This window comes from Neopelma chrysocephalum, unplaced genomic scaffold, assembly GCF_003984885.1.
Source record: "Neopelma chrysocephalum unplaced genomic scaffold, ASM398488v2 Primary Assembly neopelma1_96642, whole genome shotgun sequence".
In the NCBI taxonomy this organism is placed as follows: Eukaryota; Metazoa; Chordata; class Aves; order Passeriformes; family Pipridae; genus Neopelma; species Neopelma chrysocephalum.
In genome coordinates, this window is record NW_020925287.1 from 67,502 (window position 1) to 94,597 (window position 27,096).

Below are 27,096 nucleotides of genomic sequence, written 5' to 3' on the forward strand. Positions count from 1 at the left end.
TATTGGAGTGATCATCTACTCTGAAAAATAATTATTTGTTTCAGTGCTGTCAAGGAGAAGTGAACCTGACCTAATTATCCACAACCATGTTAGAGAACAAAGCAGAAAAACCTGCTCAGAAGCAGGAGCATGTAATGTTTTACCTCAATTAAACCTGGAAAAGCATCAGCCAGGTTCACACTGGTGACACAGGAGGGAGAAAACTGGGCTGCAGCTGCTGGGGACATCAGCTCACAAATTCCAGCTGAAATCCCTCTTTCCTTTTCACTGCTGGGGAAATATCCTGGTGATACACCTTAAAAAACTACCTGAGCTAAACCAGAAATACAGTTTATTGTTTGGGGTTTTTTTTCCCTGACAAGCATCACTGAATTTTCATGATTTAAAAAAAAAAAAAAAAGAAAACACAAATTTGGAAGGAACACATTACCAAGCAATTATCTTCAGCAACCTAAATTAAATATGTTATCTGCTGTGGGTGCAGGTGTAGAGATACACCAAGATGTTGGCAAACATTGCAATGAAACTTATGTAATTTAATAATTTAGAAATACTTTCATTACAATAACGTCCTGAAAATACATTAGAGCACAGAAATTGCATATTCTCTGCATCTTCCATTTGCAACTTGCCATTTCCCAGAGGAGCGAATGAATATTGCAGAGCAAATTATATCAAAAGAGATTTTTTTTAAATGCTGCTCTTGCAGCCTGGGGGACTCTGCGGGTCACCCTCCAGTGCCACTGCCAGGGGATAATCCTGGTCTCATTCCACCTGGACAAGGGGCTTGGCATGGAAGAGGCAGAGGTTGAACCTGGCACAGGTGTGGGAGGGAACTGGCCCTGCTTGGACGCATTTCCCAAAGCAGGAACGTCGTGTCTATAATGTTCCAAACCAACATCCCTGTGTCCTTGGGGCTTTTCCAGCTCAGCCCCATCCCAGTCCCTCCTGAGCTGTGTTTTGGGGGCAGAGTGAGGCAGCACTCACAACAAGTCAGTGCTAAGACCCTCTTGCCTCACCCAGGAAAAAGGGACAGGGATAAATGGCATTTGAGTCACTGTTCTTTGGCCTCTGAGTGATCAACATTTGGAAGTGAATAAACCTGTTGACTAATCCCTGAACTCTCAGTACAGACCTTCTGCCTCTAAAATGAGAAGGACTTTGCTGTATCCCAAGTTTTGAAAGATGAAGATGCAGTTGCTGGCTTTTTCCAGCCAATAAAATTGTAAATAAATTGCTTTACCTTCCTTCAAACAATCGTGGATGTCCAGTACTGGCTGCTTATGTCTCATTAGGATGAAATCATCTTTCACAGCCACACTTTCCTCTGCTTTTTGTATTTCAGTTCTTGATAAATCCATTTTAGAGCCTCAGCCATTTTGTACTGAGTTACCAACTCTCAATTCTCTAACCTCTCCCAAAAGCAGCAATTTCAAGTCTACCTCCTGCTTCCACCCCTCACCTTCCCTCCTACACAATCTCCATCTCATCTTGGATGCAGAAAATATTTATTTTTCCTTAAATTTTATTGAGTTGTGGCTTATATGTTGCTCCCTTCATAGCACTTTGGAGAAATAAAACTGACAAACTGAGCTGCACAAGAGGATGAGCTGGGAAAGAATTGAACTGAAAATATGAAAAAATCAGAATTATTAAATAAAAGTGCTGAAAACTCAGCAGAATTCAATTTCCAGGCACGATGGAGGTGTATGTATTTGCCAGTTTAATGTGAATACTTACAAGTGGTGATGGCTTTTAGAGCAGGGAGGAGGTGATGAGGCTGAAAATACTCATTACATAAAGTTCTCTCTGTGTCTATGGTGTTTCAGCTCAATTTTTTTCTTATTCTTCCTCCATCATGCACTTTTCTCTCTCCTTTTTCCCTTTCCTGTGTGTTTTCCAAGGTATTGACCAGCACAGGAGCTGGCACAGGTTGGTTGATTTTAATGAGCTCTTCAATGATGCCTTTCAGCCAAACCTACAGAAATTTTCTTCATGTTTTGTAAGAGGGTACAAAGACACATTTTACTTTCATGATACCTTAGATCCCATATTGCACAAACGTCCCAAACATTGGCTATAAAATGACATTTTTGCAATGCATTCAAACCCTAATGTGACTTTGCCATGGGGTGTAAAGTCCATAAACACAGCTTGATTTTTATTCTCCTTGTGATCAAATACTTTAATTTTGACGTAGCAATGATTTTACTCTACTCAGTGAAGTTCTTCCTGTATGAAATGGTTCCAAGCCCAAGCCAAATGGGCTCGTGTGCCTTGGCTTGTGAGCGGTGATGCCAGGAGAGCGTTGTGGGGAGATCAATTTTAATCACAATAATTGATCTGTTCCCTTAGTCATTCCTGGTGTCAGTCATGTGTGATACGCAGAAGACAGTAAATGTTAAATTCAGGGGGTAGAACACTGGAACAAGTAAACCCAGGTGTTATACAACGCTGCTGAGAGCTCTGATGCTGGGAGAACACTTGTAATTAAAATGCAGTTTTCTTAGTGCATTCCAAGTAAAAACAAGACAAGAATTTGACTCGCATTGTCCTTAAAGTCTACATGTAGCAAAAAGAAATCAGAGTGATGAAGAGCTTAGGGGATGTGGGATCTTGGCTACATCTGTGAAGCAGAAGCCGTTGGGAGGCAGGATGATGTTCATCCGTGGGATGAGCCAGGCAGCTTGGCCTCCTCCCTGGTTTTGGATGTAGGAACACTGGCACCAAAACGTGCACTTGTTGCCCACTGTCTGCTTTGCTCTTCTAATTGCAGCAAGATTCATTCCAGCAGGAGGACTCTGAAACTCAGCATTACTGAGGGCTCAGAATGTTGGGGACGCACCAGAGTCCACTGCAAATGGTGGCAACTGCAGAGTCCAGTTCAAAGAGGGAACAACAGATTAGTCCTGGTTCAGTGTGGAGACGTGGCAAAATCTAGGTCTGCCCACTGTCTGTGCTGGGTAAACAGGGGCATTCTGGCTATAAGGGTCAGGGACTTCTGGGTGTACAAAGCCTGTTGATCCCAGCAGTTTTTTGCACGTTGTGTGATTATATCCCAAAATGAGCATTTCCACGATTCAGTAGAATCACTACGAGTATGAGGCAACAACGGGAGACAACAAGGTCACCAGTGATGATGATTTAACCACAGAACCATAAAATCACAGAATGGTTTGAGGTGGAAGGGACTTTAAAGCCCATCCAGTCCCACCCCCTGCCATGGGCAGGGACACTTCCCACTAGCCCAGGTTGCTCCAAGCCCCATCCAACCTGGCCTTGGACACTTCCAGGGATGGGGCAGCCACAGCTTCTCTGGGCAACTGAATGTTGCTTCCTTCAGAACTGAAGTTCTGGTTGTTCTTTCATAGAGACAATTCTGTAATATTTTCACTTAAAAGATGCCTCTGAAAGTGAAAAAAAGTAAGAGTTTCTGTTCCACGGAAAATTCACCAAAAATTGTTCTCATTTAGAGTGCATACCAGAAATTAAATTTTCCATGGAAAGGATAGTCCAATAGTTAATGTTTTAGAAAGAGCTCATTTTCTGATTTTTTTTTAAATTTCTAATATTTTTTTTCCCCAGAAAACTCCTCTTAGTCATATTTCATGCTCTTTAAACATCATTGCCTTTAAAGCCTTCTGGCTCTGCTTTGAAATGTCGCTCTCTCCTTCAAAGTTGCTGTGGAAAGAAAACTTCTTGCACTGTGGGCATTATTTATCTGAAGTAGCAGTGGGGATTTCTCTGTCTCTTCGTGGAACAATGAAGGAAAGCAGGACTGTAAAGCCTCTGTCCCTGGATGAAGTGTTTAGGAATTCAGAGTGAACCTGCCTGGATCTCAAAGGCAGCAGCCAGAGGGCATGAAAGAAATCGTTCAATAAAACCATTTAACTTTCCAATACCCTGTTAATGAGCTGATTCTGCACCTCTGAGCTCCACTACATCGTGTCATTTCAGGAGAATTGGTGTAAATTCAAAGTTCGGTCTTTTTGAAAGTAGTAGAGTGAAAACCAAAGGGCTCCACATCACTGGGCTGATTTATTTTTAATAATAAATTTTCCCCTGCTCTATTACCATGGATTTCCTGAATAAGCTTCATTTCCAGCTTATCTCTGCCAGTAGCAGTGACACAACCTTCTACTGAGCTGTGCTGGTTGTGTTCTGGAATGGGATGGGGGTGGTCAATTTAAAATAGGGACATGGTGTTTCACTCAAATCAAAAACAGATTGAAGTAAACAGGCTGCTAGTCCTGAAAAAGATTTGAAACTTGGGGTTTTTTTAGTCCCTTAAATGCTTTATTTCTGTTCTTAAATAGATTAATATTTAGACTTTGAAAATAGACTGTCAACCACTGAGCAAATGAGAAGTCTGGGACAGATTTAAGGCAAAAATTAAACTTAATGTGATAGAAAAGTGATTTTTCTTCTGAAAAAAGACTGGAGGAGAGAGGCAGTTAAAAGAACCCCCATGAAAATAAAAAATAATTTTATTTTTTTAAAATAATCTCTTTTCAGTAGTAAATCACTACAATACCCAGGGATGGCTCTACCACTTGTTAAGGTTGTGTAGCTGTGGTTAAATTCAGCCCATGCCTTGGAGGAAGGCAAGGACCTCCAAAGACTCATGGAGGCTGTGGGACACAAAAGCTTTTTTATGGAATAGCAATTTTTTTCAAATTAAAAAGGGGTTTTTATGTTCTTGCTTTATATTTTTGCATTTAATTTTGGGGCGCTTCTGGGAAATAGTCCTATGCAATACTTTTTTTCCCAGCTGAAATCATGTGAGGCCTAGAAGAGCCTCTCCTTCTCCTCTTCCAGCTTCTCCAGCAGCTGCATCCTTAGTGCTCCATGCTGTACATTTTAGATCTCAGCAGGAACTACCAAACTTCTCTGGGATTTAGGGCTGAGCTGGCAGTTTCCTTGTCCCACAAGGAGTCCCACCACAGCTGGCACGGACAGCTCAGAGGTTGGGATGGTGTGACAGGGAAGCACCGGAGCCTACGTGACTGCTCCCTGCTCCAGGGATTCAGGGTTCTGCTGCCAGGGCTGCCTGCACTCTGCTGAGTATTTAAAACATGTTTTCTCAGTGATGATCCAAACAGTTTCCTCTCTGTAAGGTATTTGTCAGAGTGGTTTATTCTCTAAAGGGATTGCTCTTGCTCTGCATTTGTCATTCTTTTTGATTGCTGCAATATTGCACAACACAATAAATAATACCAGGCTCCGCTCCAGCTCTTTTCATACGGAGCCCATGAAACAGTTCCTTGTAGCACATGAATGCTGCTCCAGAGCCTTGCTGCTTCCCTGATAAAAATACCATCCGATCTGATCTAAGCCTCTTGCACTTTGCAAATGTGGAAACTCCTCCTGTTCTGTTCTGTGCCCTGGTGACTCACACTGCTGGCGTCACACACGGAGCAGAGCCGAGCTCTGAGGTCAGTGTGTGCAGCCCAGCCCAGCCCCAGGTCTGTCCCTTCCTGATCTGTCACGGCACAGACACCCGGGCACCAGTGCCACTGTCACCCTCTGCTCCGGCACTGGGACACAGGATGGGCCCCCAACTTCTGTCCCAGTCCAGGGCTGCTGGTGGGGAAAAGCCATCTCAGTGCTTTTCCTCCTTTCCTTACAAAGTTAGGACATGTGTTACTTAGGCAGCAGCAGATCTTGCTCCAAGTCATCCTCTAAATTAGCAAATTCTTCCTTCCTTGCCATTCACCCTCCCTAATTTCTTGGTGTGCCTTCCTGCATTCCTTGCCAGTTCTTACTGCTGCTTCTTTCAGGGCTGTGTCCTGTTCTCCTCCTCAGTCCTCCCATAGAGAAAAAAGTTTAAGAGGCTGCTCATCTCCAGAGTCACGAGCCCACAGTCCCATGAAGTCATCCTCAGAGCTTCAGAGAATCATAGAATCACAGCATAGTTTGGGTTGGAAGGGACCTAAAAAACCATCTAGTTGAACCTCCCTGACGTAGGCAGGAACACCTTCCACTAGACCAAGTTTCTCCAAGCCCCATCCAGCCTGATCTTTCTTCACAAATCATGGTCCTTGAGGTATTTTTACAGGACCTTTAGTCTCGCTCCTAATCTTTGTGCCAGAGGACAGCCAAAGGTTGACACGGTATGACAGCCTGCAGTGCTCAAGGATCTGTTTTGTTGCAGGAGAAATCTGTCAGTGGATAATGTGAATTTACAGGCAGCTGATGCTGTTAAAACAGCACCAACAACTGCAGCAAATCTACAGCAAGGTGTGCACCCAGGTGTGACCCCAGCTGGGGACATTGCTGCTTTCAGTGGCATCTGAAGTGCCTTGGCCAGGCAGCAGAAGGTCCCCTGGGTGGGAACAGCCCCTAAGCAGGGATACGGTGCTGCTGCCGTCCATGCACCCTCCTGGGATCCGGGATGGCTGGAAAAGCCCTACAGCAGGAGATCATGGAATCATTATTGTGGAAAAGCCCTCCCAGCCCATCGAGCCCAACCTGTGCCCGATCCCCACCTTGTCACCCAGCCCAGAGCACTGAGTGCCACGGCCAGTCATTCCTTGGACACCTCCAGGGATGGGGACTCCACCTCCTCCCTGGGCAGCCCCTTCCAGTGCCTGACAAAAAAAATATGGAACGCTTCCCCAGTTTGTGTGTCATCACCTGGGTCTAAGGGTGTGCTGCAGAAATTTCCTGATGTAGTTGGAGCACTGATGCAGGAAGGCATTTCAGCAGCTTCTCTGCTCATCTACAGTATTTCATTCTCATCCCTCAGGTACTCCCGAGCGCCCTACACACACAATCAAATTACTGGGGCTTTACTAGGAGAGAAGATTGGATCAGGAGCTAAACAAACCAGATCAGGTTATAGATTTCTGTGCACTTTTATTTTCTTCCTACCACCACAGGGATATGTGTAAACAGGCACATATATAAACCCACCAGCAGATCTTTTTAAAGCAGCCACACATTTCTGAAGTGTAAACATTTTTATTTGGGATCTGATACAGGAGTCAGAGGTGAAGGGCATGCACAGAACTTGTCTTTCCTTCTGACCAGACAGTCAGGAAATAGAATTTTTCTGAGCTTCCCAGCTGTCCATTGATGACAAATTACTGCTTGTTCCCATTTAGCCCAGCTTCAGCTGGCCTGAATACATTCTATTTACAAGTGCCCTGGGATTAGTTCAAGTTGCTCCAGACTTCAGCGTGCTGACGTTGGAGGAGATTAACAGAAGTAATTTGCTGATTCACCATAACAATTTTCATAAAATATGACTCAGGGTTTTCTTCTTTCATGTAAGGCTGAAATTAGGTTAACATGCTTTGCTGAGCACTGTGCTGTACTATGTGTGTTCCCAGCAGCATCTGATGTTCCAGGGGTATATTTTTGGAAGTATAACCAGATTTATGAGGCCATATCTTTCCCTCAGCTTTCCAATAAACTGACCTTCACCAATCTGTGGCTTGAATTAGAGACCTCTTCTTCACTCCAATACAAAGTCACGATACCAAGTGGATTTTCTGCAGCCTTTCCCTGTTGGACTGCTAAAGCTCTGTTTAAATTCTATGCTTAAGTGAGCTCCTCCAAACCTGGACACCTGGAGCAAAGCTCGCTGAACATTCATGGCAGGGAGCTTGGAATGACATGATCTTCAAAAGGTCTCTTCCAACCCAAACCACGTCCCAGGATCCACCTCAAATTCCAGAGTAGGGAGACACCTCTTCCCTCAGACTGCTCATCTGGGAGCAGGGTCTTCTTGCCACCCCTTGCACGTCATTACCCCTTCGATGTGTCTCACAGTGTCTCTGCCACCCCATCATCAAACCTTCCTGTCCTCGTGCCTTTCTAGTTTCACACAGTTAAATTGAAGTGGTGACTGTAGAAAATGACATCAGCATTTAAACAGATTTCCTGAGGAAATGTTTTAATGGTCATTTTTATAGCTTGTTTTGTGCTTTTTAACTTTTTCCTCTCTGGTCAAAATCAAGAAATCATTTCATACAGACCAGTATAGGAAAAGAGCTAATTCTGACTAATCTCAAGGGTTTGATTTTTTTGATTCATTTTCATTCTGAGCACCGACGGCAGAAAAAAACCTGAATTTCTTTCTGTCTTCAGAGAGTTTCTTTGGATGAATCAAAACATTCTCCACTTCTAGATTCAGGCAATACAAAAACTCAACAAGTCTCTTCACATTTAAGAGTAAAACTCCATAAATGGCAGCAGAAGCTATAAACCCCCTGACCTCAACGGGCTTCTTGGAATTTCTTGAAGGTAAGTTTGCACAGCAAATGGTTCTCAGCACTTTTATTCAGTGACACCTGACTTTCCCACTGTGGCTACTAAATTGGACATAAATTCCTTCTGAATCCTGGCCAAGGGCTCAATCCAAGGTGCCTGGTGATGAGAGGAAGAGCTTACAGTGCTCTGACAGTCATGTGTGCAATCTGGCTTCACCCTGGTGGGCTGGAAAGGAAAATTCCATACATATCTCTTTGTGTGTGCAAAAGTGAATGCCCATTTCACCTGGAAAATGCACTTTTACCCACCCTCATGTTGTCTCAAAACTCATGCTCAAAGTTAAGGCCATGGGGACTGTGTTTTCTGAGGTGATTTCCTCTGAGGCAGAATATGAATCATTCATGACACAAAATTCTGGAGTTTGGGAAGGAAAACACAGCCCTGCACTGGAATTTTCCAAAGGTAAAGCTGATTTTCTTCCGCCTCGCTGAACTGCAGAGCGCAGAGCTGAACGCCCAGGGTATCTGAGATCTAAATACATGTGAGAATTGGGGGAGTGTAGATCAGGATCTGACCTTTACAGGTCCAAGCTCGGTAATCTTCAGCGTTTTACAACTGCCTTTATTGCTCTCACAGTTTCAGCTTGTTCTGCACATCCAAATCCCTGTGAAATTTGATAAAATCTCCAAGCAGGGCCGGATCCTGTTGTCGCCCTGGAGGATTTAGGTGCTGCTATTCCAGCAAAACGTGACCTTGCGTCGGGTTATCCACAGCATACTATGGACCTTGAGCTCTGCATTCATAAAACCTGACAAAGGGCACAGTTCCAAGCTCTGTGAAAAATTGGCTGTGCTTCTACAATTTTATTCAGCAAGAAATCAGTGCTGTGCGTCACTGGTCAAAAGATGACTAAGCTCTGGTTATAAATGATAGAAATGATACAGCCAGATTATGCCTTTTGACTCCTTTTGAGTAATACCTCGCTTCTTCACCAGTGAATTACAGATAAGCAAATCTTTAAACTAGGTGTTTGCTCAAGAGCTTGGCCAGCTGGAAATGTATTTATGGATATATTAAGTGCTTTCTGGAATTAGGGCCAAAGCAGGAGGAGGCAGCAAGAGTCCAGGTTTAGGGAGCGTATCTTGTACATCGGCAGAGGATACCTGGCCTTAGAGGTTTCCTTTAAAATCCTCATTTCCAAACCAAACAAAGTGAGCTGGGTGAAAGCCCAGCTTTACTGAACTCAGGAGCAGAAGTCCCAGCAACCTCAGTGGCCCTGGGATGTCATCAGACAGATGTCCTTCTCCTTCTCCCACATTTCCTCTTGGAGAATATGGTGCTGCCAGCCCTGTGCTGGTGTCCCTGACCTGCCCATGGCCAGTCCCAGCAGCCTGGTGACGTCACGATGGCACAGATTTGCATCTGCCTCCCTGAAAATGCGCAGAGAGGTGAAGGCATAATTCCAAGAAAATCCAGCCCTCCCTGCCTGACATTAAATTAGGTTTATCACCCATCAACATGAGCTTTTCTCTGTATACTAAACACTTATTCCCTCACCCAGCCATGCTGTGGTGCTGCAGCTTCCTAAAGAGTAAAAAAAAAAAGGAAGATATGTAGCTTTTCTGAAGTAATTCACTGTTTTCCAAGTGCAGGAGGACCATTAACTAATTAATTTGCCCAATTAATCATTCAATAGCTATGTGTAATGGTTGGGCAAGCCATGGGCTTCATCCTGGCACAGGCTGAGTGTGCAGCTCCTGTCCTGTCCCTCTCTCCAGCAATTCTGTGTGTCCAGGGCCACTGGGCTCCCTCTGTCTTGGCTGTGGTGGCCCAGGATCAGGAAACTGGAAAATACACTTATTGGAACTGAGAATTTGTTTGTGTTGGAGTTTATGAGGATTTCAAAAGTCTCATCAACTCTTTTTCTTGATTTGTGAACTAGGAAGATAAATTAATATAATAATAAACAAAGAAATAACAAACAAAAGAAACAATCAGCTAATATAACAATATAAAGTAATTTAAATAGAAATACTTTTCACAGCTAGGAATATCAAGTAACAGAAACTAACTCAGTGTTTATGGCACAAAATGAAGTCGTCTCACAAGTGGGATTCTTTAATCGTGAAGTGCTTTGTAATCGCTGCAATTGCTCCATCATAAAACTGTTCCCAAGAGGAAAGAGACACTGAAGATATTTTTAAGGGCCCTAAAGAATAACAGCTGGTTTGGGGATTTTTATGTTCAACAAGGGTCGTATTTCCTTGCCGTGGATTCTTTTAGGATAAAAGGTTAATATCCTGCTCTGGTGTAATACCCCAGAGCCAGCCTAGAAGTACGTGGGTGCTGGAAGGTCAAGTACAGACATGGCTATTTAAGGTTATTATATATTTCCCTATGATAAAATGCAGTTTAAAATACTTTCTTAACCTTTTTTTGCTCATTGTTATGAGTCACCGTAGTACTAAATCTGCACTTTTTTCAGAAGTAATCATGCCTTACCCATGTGGCATATTTTCTCAGAACAGTTAAGTAAATTATCTCTCCTTTTAGATCTGTGTCTAAGCAAACTTAGACACCCCACAGCAGCAAATGTAAAGTATTTAGTGTTATAGTGGAATGGAAATGACCAAAAATGGCACAAATGACATAACCTCACCCTGGGCAGGGTTTTATTCCATCCATCCAGTGAAGTAATTGATCAAAGATAATAATTTTTAGATACCCAGCCTGGTTTTGTAAGTCAGATGCTTAGAACCAGAACTGAGTCTGTGACATCACATATTGCACATGAAGGAGCACAGGGAATGTTTCCAGCAGGACACCACAGTAGAGGAGATCCTGGGCCCAGAGCTGAAGTGACAGAGCAGCCAAGTGATTCTCTATCACTGTGAGAAGGGCTGTGCTGCAGGTAAGGCAGAATTTGGGGGGTTGAGTGGCCAAACTGCAGGTGCTCATGTCACTGTTATCAGTTTAATCATCTTAATCCTCAATCTTAATCCTTACAATCCTTAATGCATCCCTGAAATGTAGATTTCCTTGTTTAGATCCCCTTGGCAATTACATCCTGTGCCTGTGTCTTGCCCAGAAAAGCTGTGGCTGCTCCATCTCTGGAAGTGTCCAAGGCCAGGTTGGACGGCGCTTGGAGCAACCTGGGATAGTGGAAAGTGTCCCTACCCATAGCAGGGATGGGATGAGCTGGGCTTTAAGGTCCCTTCCAACCCAAATCATTCCAGGATTCTAAAAAATAGTGAGGCGAAAACCACAGACTGTTTGTGCAGGAAGAATCTCAAAACCAAACAAGTTTAGTTCTGACTCTTCTTGGGATCTGAGAACTGGATCACCAGAGGATGAAACCATTTGCCACCAACTGAGCGGGACCCTCTTTGCCCAGGCTGACAGGACCTGAAGTTGCACTGGGGAAGGTTCAGGTTGGATATTAGGAGCAATTTTTTCATGGAAAGGTTTGTTAAAGCATTAGAACAGACTGCCTAAGACAGTGGTGGAATCATAGAATATTATGAAATGGAAGGGACCCACAAGGATCATCCAGTCCCACTCCTGGCCCTGCACAGGACACCCCAACAATCCCACCCTGTGTCTGAGAGCATTGTCCAAATGCTTCCTGAACTCAGTCCCCATCCATGGGGGAATTTTACAGCTGTGTGGATGTGGCAGCTGGGGACATGGGTTAGTGGTGGGCTTGGCAGTGCTGGGGGAACAGCTGGACTCGATGAGAGCTTTTCCAGCTGAAACAATTCCCTTGATTTTATGATTCCTTGATGCCTTGATTTTATGATTCTGTGATTCCATAATTTAACGATTCCTTGATCCCGCGATCCCGTGACCCCATGATGTTATTATTCCGCGATGCTATGACCCCACGATTCCACGATTCTACGGTTCTGTGCCCTCCACCGGGCGTATCCGGCAGGGGCGGCGGTCGGGGGGGGGCTGCAGGTGAGGGGCGGCGGCCGGTGGCCGCCACCTCCCGGTGTGGGAGCGGCGGTGGCCGCGCCGGTGTGACGAACAACGGCCCCGGGGCAGGTCTGTGGCTCGGACCCTCCTCCGAGGGCCGTGCAGGGGCTGCGGGCTCGGGGGGGGGTCTCTGTGGCGGGGCCCCGTGAGGCGGCGGCGGCGGGCGCGGCCCCCCCGCTCCCGTTGCCATGGCGGCCGCGTTGCGCTCCGCGGGGGCGGGCGGAGGGCGGGGCAGGGCGGCCGCTTCAGCACCAGCGCGGCCGCGGACAGCGGCGGCCCCGGCTCGGCGGCCCCGGCAGCGGCGGCCCCGGACAGCGGCGGCCCCGGCTCGGCGGGGGCAGCGCGGGGAGCACCCGGGGCTCAGCACGGTGAGTGTCCCCCACTGCCCCCGCCCCGTCCCCGCGGGTCCCCCCGGGCGGGGTCGCGGTGCCCGCGGTGCCCCCGGAGCTGCGGGGCCGGGGCGGGCGGGGCCGTTGCGGGAGCGGTTGGTCTCGGTTAGAAAACTTGGCGAGCCCCGGAGCGCTCGGCTCGGGCCTTTCTCCTCTCCCCGTAAGGCGTTTTCCTCACAAACTTCGGGGGTAAACTTACAAAGAGGGCGGTTTGGCGAGCTGGCGGTGCCGCGGGGTGTGTGTGTGTGTCTGTGTCTCGCTGCACGTGAGTTCTGTCTCGCTGGGGTGTTCCTTTGCACGAATCCTAAAAACTCCCTGGATTTGGGCAAGCCCTGCCTCACCACATCCATAGTAGGAGTAGTAGGAGTGTGGTATTCCCTATTCGCTGGTGGAAGCTCTGTCACCCCGTGTAGAGGATGACAGCTTAGGTAGCTCTGTCACCCCGTGTAGAAGATGATACCTTAGGTAACTTAGGCCTTTTGTAGGTGTTCAGCAAGGACCATCTGTGTTTTTGGGGAGGTCACAGCCTGGAGGTGACAGTGACAGCGACAGCGAGCTGGGATTCTCTGCCCTAAACTATTAGGAAGTGCCTGTGTGCAGTGCAACTCAGGGCTGGAATTCTGTGTCTTCCCACGCAGGAATCACTCTCCTGTGCTCCCTGCCTTCTCCCACAGGCGTCTCTGAAACATCTGCTAAGCCACTGCAAATCTTTAATGATATTTATTGTTCCCTCTCAAAGAGGAGGGCTGGCTCTGCAGGCTCACACACGTTGTGTTCCATGTGCTGCGTTAACAGGGACAGTCTGTCCGTGGCTCCCATAAAAAGCAGCAAGGTGTGTATGAATGGGGATGTGTTCAATTCTCCGCTAAAGGCCGAGCAATGAATAATAAATGAAAGTGACTGAGAGCAGGGACTCTCCCACGCTTCATGCTCTTGAGTTCTCCCTAAACTAGAGTCAGATGTGTCTGTCCCATTCAGAAATATAAAAACAATCCCTTGCGTCCTTTCATCCTCCGTGTGCCGTACCTGCAGCATCCAGGAGTCAGGAATAAGGGCTTGATGTGTGAAGCGGGAGTAGCTGCCTGCATTATACCTTCTATTCCTTATGCCTTATCCCTCTTGCATTCCCATAGCTCAGTTCAAAGAGAACACTAATAACTCCTTTAATTTGCAGTGCTGCAGACCTTTGACCCCTGGGTGGTGTTGCCTGCACACCATCCCTGCCCAGCTGTGCATCCTGGGCATAACTTTACAGTAAATTTAGTTTTATTGCCTCATTAGGCGTTAGAAATACAGCTCCTGTGTGCTCTGTAATGATTCAGCTGCCACAAAGAGAGATGTCTACCGTTGACCCTTGTGAGCAAAGGCCTGACCCTAAATTCCTGCCCCTGGGTGTATCAGCAGCTCAAGTTTGGGAGTAGCTGCTGACACTGTGGAGTCTGGTAATTTATGAACCCACTATAAATCAGGGAGACATAAGTAGACCAAGTTCCTTGAAAGATCACATTGAGACTGAGTTATTTTGGAGAGTCAATTAAGGAGCATTTAGGCTGGCAGTGGAAATTCATTCATTAATTAATGCTGCTCGAAGGAATGAAATTCTACCTGTGTTTTCAAAACACTCCTAATCTGGAGCAGTTTCGTGGCCTTCCTGGTTCTGGGCTCTGATGTCAGACTCCAGGATGGGCTTGGGCTGAGCCATCAGTGCTCGGCCATGGCAAGGGGTGAAATGTTGGTACCTTGTGCTCTGCTTTGCCTCTTTTGTTCATGTTGGGGAGCCCTTGGTGGGTCACCCTGAGGTTATTGACAGTGCCGAGTTCCCAGGAGCCTGATGGTTGTCTGCATATGGGGACAGACCTTGTCTTATGGATTTAAGACACAGATATGTCTTGCATGTCATATATATCTTACATGTCTTTGTTTAACCTGTTAGTTTTAATGGGTGAAGGTCAATGTACAGCTACAAGATTTGGAGGCAAATTCCAAATCAAATTTCACCACCAAACTATAGGTAATGCGGAATGAGGGATGTTCCACACGGAGTGGAAATGAGCTCAGGTTTATCTTACAGAAGTCAGAGGCTCAGCCATGAGCAGACCAGGCCAGTTCTGCTCTCATTTATGCCAAAGCAATTCCTGGCACTGGCACAGGTTGCCCAGAGAAGCTGTGGCTGCCCCATACCTGGAAGTGTCCAAGGCCAGGTTGGACAGGGCTTGGAGCAACCTGGGCTAGTGGAAGGTGTCCCTGCCCATGGCAGGGATGGGCTTTAAGGTCCTTAATGGGCTTTTAGGTCCCCTCCAACCCAAACCATTCCACGATTCTATGAATTTATGTCCTTGGGTTTCAAATATTTTTTTAAAAGAAGTATTTTGACAGTTACAGTCTGGCTTTTCCCTTTTGCCACCACGATCTTCAAGCAAAAATAATTATTCAAAGCATCAGCACAGAATCTGAGATGCCACAGGGAATCAACAACGTACCTATTTCCCAAAATTAGTGTGGTCCAGAAAGGGAGAACACAGAGAGCTGCAAAATTTGAGCATAATACTGAACATGGTTTCTTCATGTTGCAGAATTGCTCACAGATAAACCATCCTTTCAGTTCTTTTCTAGCCAGGATATTTCTGTGGCCCTAAAAACTGTTTCTTTCAGCACTTATTACCAAAAGGAGGGTTTTCCTCCGTGAGCCACCACAAATGGGTACAGCAGATGTTGATTTATGTCAACATCAGCTGATTTTCTTCTCCATTACCCTTCCTGCTGGGTCTTTGCTTAGCGAGCAGGTCCTGTCGCCTTGACAGCCGGTGTCACGTTGGATGTTTTTGCACATTTGGGGAGAGCTTGACTCAGTCCTTCTCCCAAACTTGGTGTCGTCATGCGCATGATGGTCATTATGAATTATTGATAGTGATGGAAAAGTCACGAATACACAGCTTTGCTGCAGGGCCTCAGCCTCTTCCTTTGGTTTAATCATTGCTTTATCTCCTCTCTGTGTTTTACTAATAATGTCAACAGAGACATTTTGTGCTGCCTTCCCCACCAAAGAGCAGCAGTGCTGGTGCTGCAGTCACAATCCTTTCTGCTGATCTAGTTTGACTAGTTATGCAGATTTTTTTAATCTGCAAACTCTAGAAAATATTTCAGTTATCAAAGAAACTATTTTCTAGGGGATTCCTGGCTCTTACTGAGGCAGAATTAAGAGTAAACTCTTGTACAGCGAGTACTTTGAAGATAATGAATAATTCATTTATTTTTCCCCACTTTTACAGTGTAACTCATAAAATTGGAAAAACAGCTATAAAATGAAACCCCACTGCTGCATTGTGTAGTCAGAGAATAACTTTCTAATATAAGTATGGAAATTAATTCATAAAAATACGAATTCTATATTAACATTATAAACACAAGTAGTAATATCAATAAATAGTGGAAGACATAGTAATCTTTGAGTAAATTGGGAGACACATTCCTGTGGCAGTGCCAGCCCAGCCTGCTCCAGAAGTTTTTTCCAACTCAATTTAAACTCCCCACTTGCTGTAGCAGTGGGGAAGAGCCTTTATTTGAAGGGATCCTAAAATGCTTAATAAATCAACCTGGAGCCTGTGCCCAGAGCTCATGGCTTGTGCCATAAAATGAAAATACTTCTGGAGTGAAACAGGATAATTGTCTAATAGCAAACACTTTTCTAAGACATGTAGAGCAGAGCAGGGTGATGCAGAGAGGCCTTCATGGAACACCAGTTACAGTTGTCTCAGTTTTCTGGCTCCTCCCAAGGAAAACTCTCCAAATCCATTCTATTACCATATGAACAATCAAAACCCACCCTTGATACTCCAATGGCTCAGCACTGATTCAGAGAGGGGAAAAAAGGCATTGCATTGATTGAAGGAACTGAATGCAGATTCCAGCAAAGCCTTTTTGGGTATGATCAGCAAAAAAAGAGGAATCTATTCAATTTGCCATGTGTGTTGTGTTGGAACCCTCTCAAAACACACATAACTGCGATCCTGGAGGTGTCCTCTCGTGGTTCAGTGACCAGAGCTGTCCCACAAGTCGGGTTCTTGGGGACATTACATGGTTGTCCTTTGGTGTAGATGAGGGGAGGAAGGCTCTGGAGAGTTTCTGAGGAGAGCCTTGACTTTGTAATGCCCTTAATCCCCTGATTTAGCCCAGAATCAGGGCTGTGATGGCATGTGGCATCGCTTATCCCTCTTCCTCCGGCATCTGAAGAGGAGAGATGATTAAGGAGATGGTTAATAGATGGGAAAGGAGGATTGTTCCTTTCTTTACCTTGCCTGCTTTTGCTGCGGTTTAGTCATAATAATGAGAGTTTTTGATAAGTGAGCTTTGGATTGAGTCACTGGGATCTCGAGTGAGTAAACAGATGTTGGGATTAGTCTGAAGAGCTGAGCAGAGCAATCATGTGCTGCTTGGGGAAGCAGGCAGAGAGGGGGGGAGGCAAGGATCTCTTGGATCCTTGGCTCTCATTCCTGCCAGTTTGAGGGGAATCACCTTGGAATGCCCTGGGTCAGCTGACGAGGTGTTGGAGCAACTTCCACGCTCACCGAGGTGTGGGCACTTGAGGGGTTTGAGGGTTGATATTCCTTATGGTGGTACCTGGGAGTGGGGACACTCAAAGGCAGTGACCAGCTGGGAATGTGCTCCCAAGCAGTGCTTAAGGCAGGGAGGGAAATCCTCAGAGCCACACATCATCTCCCAGACCCTGCTGGATCTCAGGAGAGTCCTTTGCTCGTTAGGCACGAGGGGAAAAAAGCTTGGAAATGAGTTTGTTGTCGCACGTCACAATTCACATCTCAAATTCAGGCACAGGAAAATACTATCTTTGAAACACAATTCTTGACAGAGTAATTTTTATTTTTGTTTTTCTTCAGTTGGAAAAATCCTGGGAACCACGAGTGTAGAATAAGGGAATGATGCGCTTTTTCCTGTGATGACGGAGCCAATAAAAGGCAGCAGTTGGGAAAAAAGTCCCAGCAGCCAAAGCAGTCCATCAATCTCAGCTGCTGCTTCTATGAACATATTATATAATAATGGCTCTTCTTCTACAAAAAAAAGCCATAAAGGTCTCTCTTTTCTCCCCCTAAATATCACCAGAGGAAGCCATTAATTCTGCTCTAGAGTTAATCTGTTCCATCATGGTGATATATCCATTAATGGATATCATCTATCCATTAAACCTTCCCCCCTTGCACAGAAAGAAATAACAATATTTCATCGTTAAAAAGAATTTTGTATTTTGTGCTTTGTTGTAAAGTGACTGATTTGTCTGACTTTTCCAGACTCCACATACTGAGACTTTTATCTAAGCAGCCCAGAACCTCTTTTCTTTGGCATTGAAGGCCTAACTGGGCTCTCACTCTCAGGCTGACCAAAGCTCAGCCCTTGCCAGACTTAACCCTTTATTCCCAGCTGCAAATATGAGCCATCACTGCATGGGTTTGGGGAGCAAGTTCAGGGAACACACATTCATCCAATTAATAGCCCATCAGGAGCTGGAAAGCAAATGAAAGCTGCAGACAGGCCCTGGCACAGCAGCCAGGTCCTCACAGGGTGAGCAGAGCAAGTGCTGTGCTTCTGGCAGCAGCAAAATGGCATTTTCAGGGATAAAAATGCTGTAACACGGAGGGAAAATCCATCTTATTCTGAATAAAATTAATAACACAGTGCATACCTCCTTGGGCTATAATTCCAGCTTTTCTTGCAGATTATGCAGATATTTACACTCAAATCATGCTTGCAAAGTTACCTTTAGTCAGAGCCATATATGCTTGCAGCATAAAAGCTGAGATTGTGGAACACAACTCTCATCAACAAGGAGTAAATTCACATGGATATCAAACCATAGAGTGGACAGGGCCCTGCTTGGGATAGTCCAGGAACCTTGTGTGGGTATTGTGGACTTTGCAGGAATGGGAGATCTTTGAAGGAAAGCCTAATAAAGGCTGCCTAGCTGTCAGCATGTCTTTGAAATGAGAAACAAATATAAAGAAGTGTCTTTATGATAGCACAAGAATATTTAGAAATATATTTAATTCCAGCATAGCCAGTCAACAGGCCACTGGAACGTGGAAATTCCAGCAACAGTGATCCTGGGCTTACTGTAAATGAACCAACAACCTCTGAAACAAGACCTTCCTGTCATCTGCTCTTATAGAAGCAATATAAAGCCACTACACAACTCATAGTATTTCATTTTGCTGGGTTGTTATTCATTCTATTTTTTAAATGATTCCAGTACATCCCTGCTAATTTGCATGTCTATTAATAATATTGAACTCTCACTCAAAATCCCATAGAGAAAATGAAAAGTCTGTTAATATCCTTGCTGAGGATTAAGCAGGATCTGAAACCCAGAGTCTTTATAAGCACTTTGGTGCCTTTCCACTGCTTTTACCTTATCATTCCCAACTTGAAAGGCTGTTGTCATTCCTGCAGGACTGCCAGGCTGTAATGCATCATTTATTATGTACAGCAGGTGACTGGTAGTTAACATTGATCTCAAAATGAATGTTATTGTTTGTTGGGTTTTATTTCCTGCAGCTTTCCCGGGGAGCTTCGTGTTTCTGTCAGTGACAAGATGACAATTCATATTTTTACCAAATGATCCAGTGACTCATCCTATTAACTCCGCTGGAATACACACTTCCAGTCCTCTGCCACAGTAAGTCCGTGGGATTTTGCATTCTTTCTGGAAATATTACCCAGGAGTCAGTCCACAGTATGTATTTGGTAGTACAAATACCTAAACCAGGAACTTCTCAGTGATGGCCACAGCCCCAAATAGACCAAATATTGCATATGAGACCTATTTTTTTAAAGTTAATTAAGTATTTTAGAGTAATTGAGAAGATTGTGCTTCACCCCATGTTATTTGCAGGGCTTGGTTTGTTGGGACATGGAGGCCCTGTAAGAAGGAACATCGTGTGTTGTGGGAATTGATGTAAATCATAAAATATCTGCCCTTGAAAATGTTGCCCTGTGAGGGGATCCCCATCCAACTCAGAATGACTGTACCATGAGTCATGAGGGAAAATCTGTCATCCAAAACCCCCAAATGTGCAGGATGAGATAATATGGATTATGTATTCATACTGCTTGCCCAAATTAAACTCCTCAGTTTGTCCCTCCTGAGAACTCCCAGCTCATCAAGCCCATATCCTGTAACATTCCAGGTGTTGGCTCCTCGGTTCCTTTTCCCAGCATTGTGCTGCAGGGTTGGGCTCTGCACAGCATTCCCAGTTGGGAGAAGAGGTGTTATAGGCTGGTACATGCCTCTGCTGATTCTCATGGAAACACGGGATCACAGGATGGTCTGGGTTGGAAGGGACCTTAAAGACCATCTCATTCCATGGGCAGGGACTCCTTCCACTACACCAAGTTGCTCCAACCTGGACTTGGACACCTCCAGGGATCGGCAACCCGTGCCAGGGCCTCACCACCCTCTTCCAAATATCCAAATTTCTTCCCAATATCCAATCTAAATCTGTCCTCTTTTCCTTAAAGCCATTGTCCTTGTTCCACGGGTTGGGGAAAAGTTACAGCTTATTTTTGTTGGCAACATCTCTTCTTCTGCTCACTTTTTCTGCCCCTGAAGGTGATATTCTGTGGCACGGTCCAAGCAAACTGCTTTTAAGTGCATTGTGCCCACCTTGCAGCCTTATCTCACCAGAGAGGAGCATCTGGCCCTGAGTTATTATTTGTTATTTCAGGGTAACTCGATGGCAACTGTACTGAAAACTGATGGCAACTCATGCGTTATCTCGTGATAACAGGATAAACAAACACCACCTTCCCACATGCATTAACAGTAATGGAAGGAAAAACTGGTGAAAAACACTGTCAAATCAGTTTAAATATTTCCCCATTTAGGTTCTCCAGATGCTTTACTGCTTCCACTTGTCTCGTACGCATTTAAATTACGACTGGAACTCCTTCCCCGTTTGACATTCCTGCCTCCGGAGCTTATGCCAGCTGCAGTCCTTAAGTGAGTGAGTAAAATACTTCCAAATGCCTGGCTTAACAGAGAAATGTAGCTTTGAATTTAAGGGAAGCTTTAGCAAGAGGTCATGGGAGTCGTTAGTGATGCCTGTAATGTGTGTGCAGGAAAATCAGTGCAGGCATTGAAGGGACAATGGCAGAATTTCTGGGAATGTTTCTGGAGTAATCCCCAAAAACAAGGCCACCCTGGCAAGACATTTTGCTTCATCTCTTTTTAAGCTCCTGGGTAACAAGAGACAGGATGAGAGGAAACAGCCTCAAACTGCACCAGGGAAGGGTCAGGTTGGACATCAGGAGGAATTTCTTCCTGGAAAGGGTGGTCAGGCTTTGGAAGGGACTGCCCCCCTAGGGAGGTGGTAGAGTCCCCATCCCTGGAGGTGTCCAAGGAACACCTCTGGTTGAGTTGACAAGGTGGGGATTGGTCACAGGTCGGACTCGATGATCTCTGAGGTCTTTTCCAACCTCAGTGATTCCATTATTCTGTAAAAGGTCCTCGTGCAACCAATTTCAAGTGCAAAGAGAATTAGAGCAGTCAAGCATTCCCAATCTTTGCTGGAAAACAGGAAAACAGGGGAGCAGATCAAAGGGAAGAGGATGGAGCTACCACAGCTGCACAAAAACCCTCTCAGCTGGATTCTGCTTGAGAACTCCAGCACATGGCAAAGCCTTTGAAAACACACTGAAGCAACATTAGGGAGTATATAAAAAGAGAATCTAAACAGTTTATGGGTAAAATATGAGCTAAATTTGATGAGACTGTTCTCTAGACTGTAAGTATCTGTTTCTCTGAAAGTCGTGGGGAACATGAAAGCTGTCATTAGCGTGGCAGATTTTCTTCATTCAGATGTAAAGCCAGATCTGCTTTCATTTTTTTTAATGGAGCTGATCCATGGCGCAGTGCTAAGATGTGGTTAACAAAACCTTTCAGCGTCATTTTATCCCAAACTCAGGGTTGTTTGGTCCAAAAAGAAAATTAGAGCCTCTCATTTCAATATTAAGATAAATAATAAAAGTTAAGAAAACTTAAATTGTTTAAACTTAAATGATCCCACAGTATCTAAACATTTTTCTACATTGTGACCACTTCATCAGCTCAAGGTGACCACTCAAGGACAAGTTGGAACTTGAAACAGGGAAATATTTTTCTAACCTTATAATAAGGATAATATATCACAAAACTTGACTGGGTCTGATCCATCTTATTCTGTGCTTCTCTGGCCAGTGTATGTAAAAGAAAACACCTTGAAAACTACTTTTCCTCATTGCTTTGTCTGGCAGAGATCTTAAATCGGACAGTTTATAGTAACATTTTAAATCCCATAAACAAAAAACTAAGAAAAATCACTCGGAGAGAGTCCCAATAAATTACAAATATTGATGAAGTGAGCTAAAAATCACCCTCTTTTGAGTTTCACTGATGTTTGTGCAGCCTCCATTTGCCCATGGACTGACTTTAAGGCAAGAACACATTGAATGTGGAACACATGAAATGCTTTTGGGTATTCACGTGGAAGAAGTTACAGGGAACGAATTCTTTGGCAGGGAGCAGCAGGGAAGAGTCAGGGAAGGCTGGGATTCAGGGTGCTGCTGAGTGAGAGCTCTTGAAGTCTGTGTCACATGTAGGGTGACCCTAAATGACCAGTGCTGGTTCTGGCAGAGGGGCAGGGAGGTGTTGCTGCCTTCAGGGATCATGGAATCTCAGGATGGGTTGGGTTGGAAGGACCTTAAAGACCATCTGCTTCTACTTCTGCTATCCCAGGTTGCTCCAAACCCCATCCAACCTGGCCTTGGACACTTCCAAGGATGGGGCAGCCACAGCTTCTCTGGGCAACCTGTGCCAGGGCCTCACCACCCTCACAGGAAAGAATTTCTCCCTAATCTAATCTAAATCAACCCTCCTTTAGTTTAAAACCATCTCCCCCATCCTATTGCTATCTGCCCTTGTAAATGGATCATCCTCCATTGCAACCATCACCAGTTTCCAAAGAATAAAGTGATTTTCCAGCCTCTTTTCCCACCAACCAACCCAGCATTTGCTTGTGTTTGGCTTCATCCAACTGCTGTGGTGCAGTGAGTTTCCTTCCCTTCTTGTTTCACACAATACTTTAACTCATTTTAGTCTCAATATTGCTACTGATTTATTGTAACTGAGGTTACTTACATTAATAATAACTCCTGACGTTGGCCTGAGCACCTCAGTAAGTAAATTTGCCACTGCTTTGAGAAATCAGGTTCCTAATGAGTATAAAATTACCTGGAAATTGTTCTTGTTGCCAGACAAGATTGAGGAAAAGAACAAGAGAAAACCCTTCTAGGAAAGTGCAGAGTTGCAAGCTGGAAGCAAATTAGTAAATAATAATAATTACAATCAAGTTTATTTAGGTTTAGCTGCAAATTAATTACGTACTTGAAAACTTAATTCCTGTTTTTCTCAGGATGTTTTCCTCACTTGTCAAATTGAAGGTGTTGTTTCAGCACAGAATTCTTAGTATTTATCACAAAATGTTGAAACTCTGAACTCCCAAAGCCTCCCCAGATTCTCCAGGAATCACTTTAGAGAAATGACATTTTTAGGTACATCTCTTCAACACAAAAGAGAGATTTACTGACATTACCTTCTCCTGTCAATTTAAAATGCCAGTATGTTGCAATAACATCTGAAATAACTAAAAACATGTAGCAATAAAGGAGGGATTTCTAAGTTTATTTAGGGATACTTCCATCTTCTCACTTTCCAAGTGTTTGAAGAGGGTTCCTCTGCTAAAAGAGGGGATTGGATTTCAACATTCCCTTCTCTGCGCCCTTTCTTTTACATCACAACATTAACCTCAGAAAGGTCAAAGTTTTGCAATATCAGACAAATCCCATAATAAAAAACTGCTTAGGCAACATTTCTGGCAACTATAAGTTTTCTGGTAGATCCACCATAATCTGAAATATAAAAGGTTGGACTTGATGATCTTGGAAGTCTTTTCCAACCTTAACAATTCAATGATTCTATGAATGACACAGAGACAACAGGGCAGCAAAAACATTTATACAGAAACCTCTCCTTGCATCCTTCTTGCTCCACCCTGGGTTGTCCTATTCCCAAAATTCACTGTGGCTTTCTGTAACAGCTGTTTTTAGGATTAACTTGTTGTTGAGGGATGTGGAAAAGGCTCTGAAGGATGGGTACAAGTTTTTCATGGTAATAGTTTTAAAGGAATAAGCATGGAGTTATAGTGGATATTTAATGATGAAATCATAAAGTTGGCAGTGCTATGGATGGCAATTTCTCTCCTTTTTGTTTCAAAAGGTCATGTTCTCTGAATTCCTGCAGGAATGTCCATGTTCCAGAGTACATGTGCAAACACATGTGTTTGCATATTATGTATGTGGAGTTATACACTACATACACAGTGCCAGGAGCTACATGGGACTGATTCCAAGACCTTCACACTGTCAATTAAATTCCCAACTTAAGTCCTGCTTTAGCCAACTTTTAAAACATTCATTCAACTTCAAACATCTGGTTGGTTCCGTTCTTTGTAACGAGGCCAGAAAGGTGCCTGGAACTCCATATGCTCCTGATCAGTTTGCTGGGAGATGAAATTATAGCAGAAGTATGTGAAATATAGCTCTGTCATATTCCCAAGCCATTTGTCAGTTCACAAGTTTCTTGAAATCACTAAAATATTCCAGAACGTGGAATCTGAAGGCGAGGGAAGGAAAATACATGACAACGTACATATGTAATCACTGCTGATGAAGAAACAACAGTGTAGACTTTTCAGTGGTGTTATTATTACTCAGTAGGATTTTATTTCATTTATATTCTTGAGGTTTGGCTGAAAGAATCTGTTTGAGCCATCTGCCTGCAGAGACATTGCTGGTGTTTCAATAGTAGGTTCTCAGTGTTGGCAGATTCCCAAAGACACTTTTTCCACCTGGTTGGTGACTCACTGAGCCGGTTCAGATCCCACCTGGACACCACCTAAGTGTCACATCTCACTGCTAAATGTGAGGCTATGAAGTCAAAATATCATTTCAAACAAGTCAGAGCTTTCCCCTATGTGTTCTACAGGTGCTTCTTTACAGGCTTCCTTGAGAAATTCTTTCTCCACAAGACTGGAAGGGGTTTTCTTACTGGTTCTGCAAACCATAACTTGCAGCATTGGTACATTAATGTAGTTCCTACATAAGTTAATGGCTTAGAAGGAAATTTTTTGCCTCAGGAACACAGTGGAAACAGCTTAACCATGATCAGGTTCCTAAACCGCAAGTGATATTAAAGTATGTGTGTGTATAGATGATCCATAGAGACCAAAGTTCATCCAAGGCACTCACTGGACAAACAATGAGCGTGTTCCTCACTCCTGCTTTTCACAAAAACTTCCTGCTCTTTCAGTGATTTGAAGTATTAAAGTCACTGAAGATAAAGGAAGATTTCTAGACAGGACAGAAAGAATAAATTTGCTCATTTTAGCTCTTCACGGTGAAATTTATTTGGAGTTTCATTAGAACCACCAAGTATTTGGTGTTATTAACCTTTGAGTAGTTTTCTGTTGGGTCTGGATGTTTGCTGCATTTGCTTTGAGTCATGGGTTATACAATAACGTGATGGCTTCTCAGCAGGATTAAAACCTGGGTGCATTAAAATTCAATTAAAAGACTGCGACAAGTGCAGTGGTTGACTCAGACTATTAACTGGGATTGTGTCACTGGAAAATGAACTGGCTTTGCAGTTCCTGCCAAGGAAGGAAGAGACAAGTTTAGTACAAGCAAGTGAAATGTCTGTCTCTCTGGTATTTCAGGAAGTTCTAACATTTGTCCCTAATTTTTCTTTGTCCCTGTTTAGCTCACTGACATCAAAATGACTGAGGAGGACTTAGATCACAGATTCAGTTGTCTCACCTGGGATCAGATTAAAATCCTGGATCAGGTTTTAGCTGAGCCCATACCTATCCATGGGAGAGGAAACTTTCCAACCCTGGATGTAAAGCCGAAGGATATCATTCATATGGTGAAGGACCAGCTCATTGAGAAGCAGATCCACGTCAGAGACATCCGCCTGAACGGCTCCACAGCCAGTCACATCCTGGTCAAGCAGAACGGAACCAGCTACAAGGACCTAGACATCATTTTTGGGGTGGAACTTCCCAGTGAGTTGGAGTTCCAGATTGTTAAGGAAGCAGTCCTTAACTGCCTATTGGACCTCTTGCCAAAATGTGTTAATAAGCAAAAAATCACGGCTCAGACCATGAAAGATGTGTATGTGCAGAAGATGGTCAAAGTCTCCACCGACCACGACCGCTGGAGTCTCATCTCGCTGTCCAACAACAGCGGCAAGAACGTGGAGTTGAAGTTTGTCAGCTCCCTCCGGCGGCAGTTCGAGTTCAGCGTGGACTCCTTCCAGATCATCCTGGACTCCATCCTGGCGGTGTACAGAGCCTCGGACTGCCCGCTGGCAGAGGACTGTCACCCCACCGTCATCGCCGAGAGCATGTACGGGGACTTCAACGAGGCCATGGACCACCTGAAATACAAACTGATCTCCACCAGGAACCCCGAGGAGATCAGAGGAGGTGGCCTCCTGAAGTACAGCAACCTCCTGGTCCGTGACTTTAAGCCGGCAGATGAGGCTGAAATTAAATCTCTGGAACGTTACATGTGCTCCAGGTTCTTCATTGATTTTCCAGATGTTGCCGAGCAGCAAAGGAAAATCGAGTCCTATCTGCGCAACCACTTCATCGGGGAGGAGAAGAGCAAGTACGACTACCTGATGACCCTGCGGGGGGTGGTGAACAAGAGCACAGTCTGCCTCATGGGGCACGAGCGGCGGCAGACTCTGAACATGATCACAATCCTGGCCTTGAAAGTACTGGGAGAGCAGAACATCATCCCCAACGCGGCCAACGTGACGTGCTATTACCAGCCTGCTCCATATATCAGTGACAGAAACTTCAGCAACTACTACATTGCTCATGGACAGCCCCCCGTGTTCTACCAGCCCTACCCATTCCACATACAGATCCAGAGCGGGATGGTTTAGGAACACGCCGACCTCCGCAGCACCCACTTACACTCCTCCCTCTTCCCAGTTCTTAATAAAGGCCTCATTAAAGCGAGTTTTATCAGCACTTCTGAGTTAAGGACATATTTTTGTGCAAGTTGCCAAAGTTCTTTGGTTGATCAATGTCTAAATCACCGTTCAGCACGTCGTGAAATAAGTGAAGCGTCCATCATTCGTGAAGTGTTTATACCTTGGGCTGTATTTTTTTGCAATGAAAAGAGAAGGGTATAAATGATTCTAATTTTTTAAAATGAAATGCACTAAGTTCTGGGTTCTAAAAAAATAAAAATCTGAAGCAAAATTTAAATAGTATAAATGAAAAATGAAGCCAATGAAATACCTCTCAGTAGAAATGCCTGATGTTAGAAGTGTTAGATCATCTCTCCGTTATATCCATGTGGTTCCAGCAACATTTATTTGCAGCACCTTTGAAAATAC

The 27,096-nt window shown here is 44.5% G+C and overlaps 1 protein-coding gene across 8 annotated transcripts; it reads left to right on the forward strand.

The window, feature by feature from the left end:
• The first annotated feature begins 11,014 nt into the window (after positions 1-11,014).
• LOC113981539 (terminal nucleotidyltransferase 5C-like) lies at positions 11,015-26,725 on the forward strand. Of its 8 annotated transcripts, none has more exons than XM_027708946.1 (4): positions 11,015-11,128; positions 19,146-19,323; positions 20,475-20,589; positions 25,444-26,725. In XM_027708946.1, the coding sequence occupies exon 4, from the start codon at positions 25,459-25,461 to the stop codon at positions 26,635-26,637; it is 1,179 nt and encodes a 392-aa protein (XP_027564747.1). In that variant the 5' UTR covers positions 11,015-11,128; positions 19,146-19,323; positions 20,475-20,589; positions 25,444-25,458; the 3' UTR covers positions 26,638-26,725. The 8 variants fall into 8 exon arrangements, with proteins under 8 accessions (XP_027564747.1, XP_027564749.1, XP_027564741.1 ...); XM_027708948.1 differs by having other exon boundaries at positions 19,146-19,266; positions 20,475-20,593; XM_027708940.1 differs by having other exon boundaries at positions 19,146-19,266.
• The last annotated feature ends 371 nt before the right edge of the window (positions 26,726-27,096 follow it).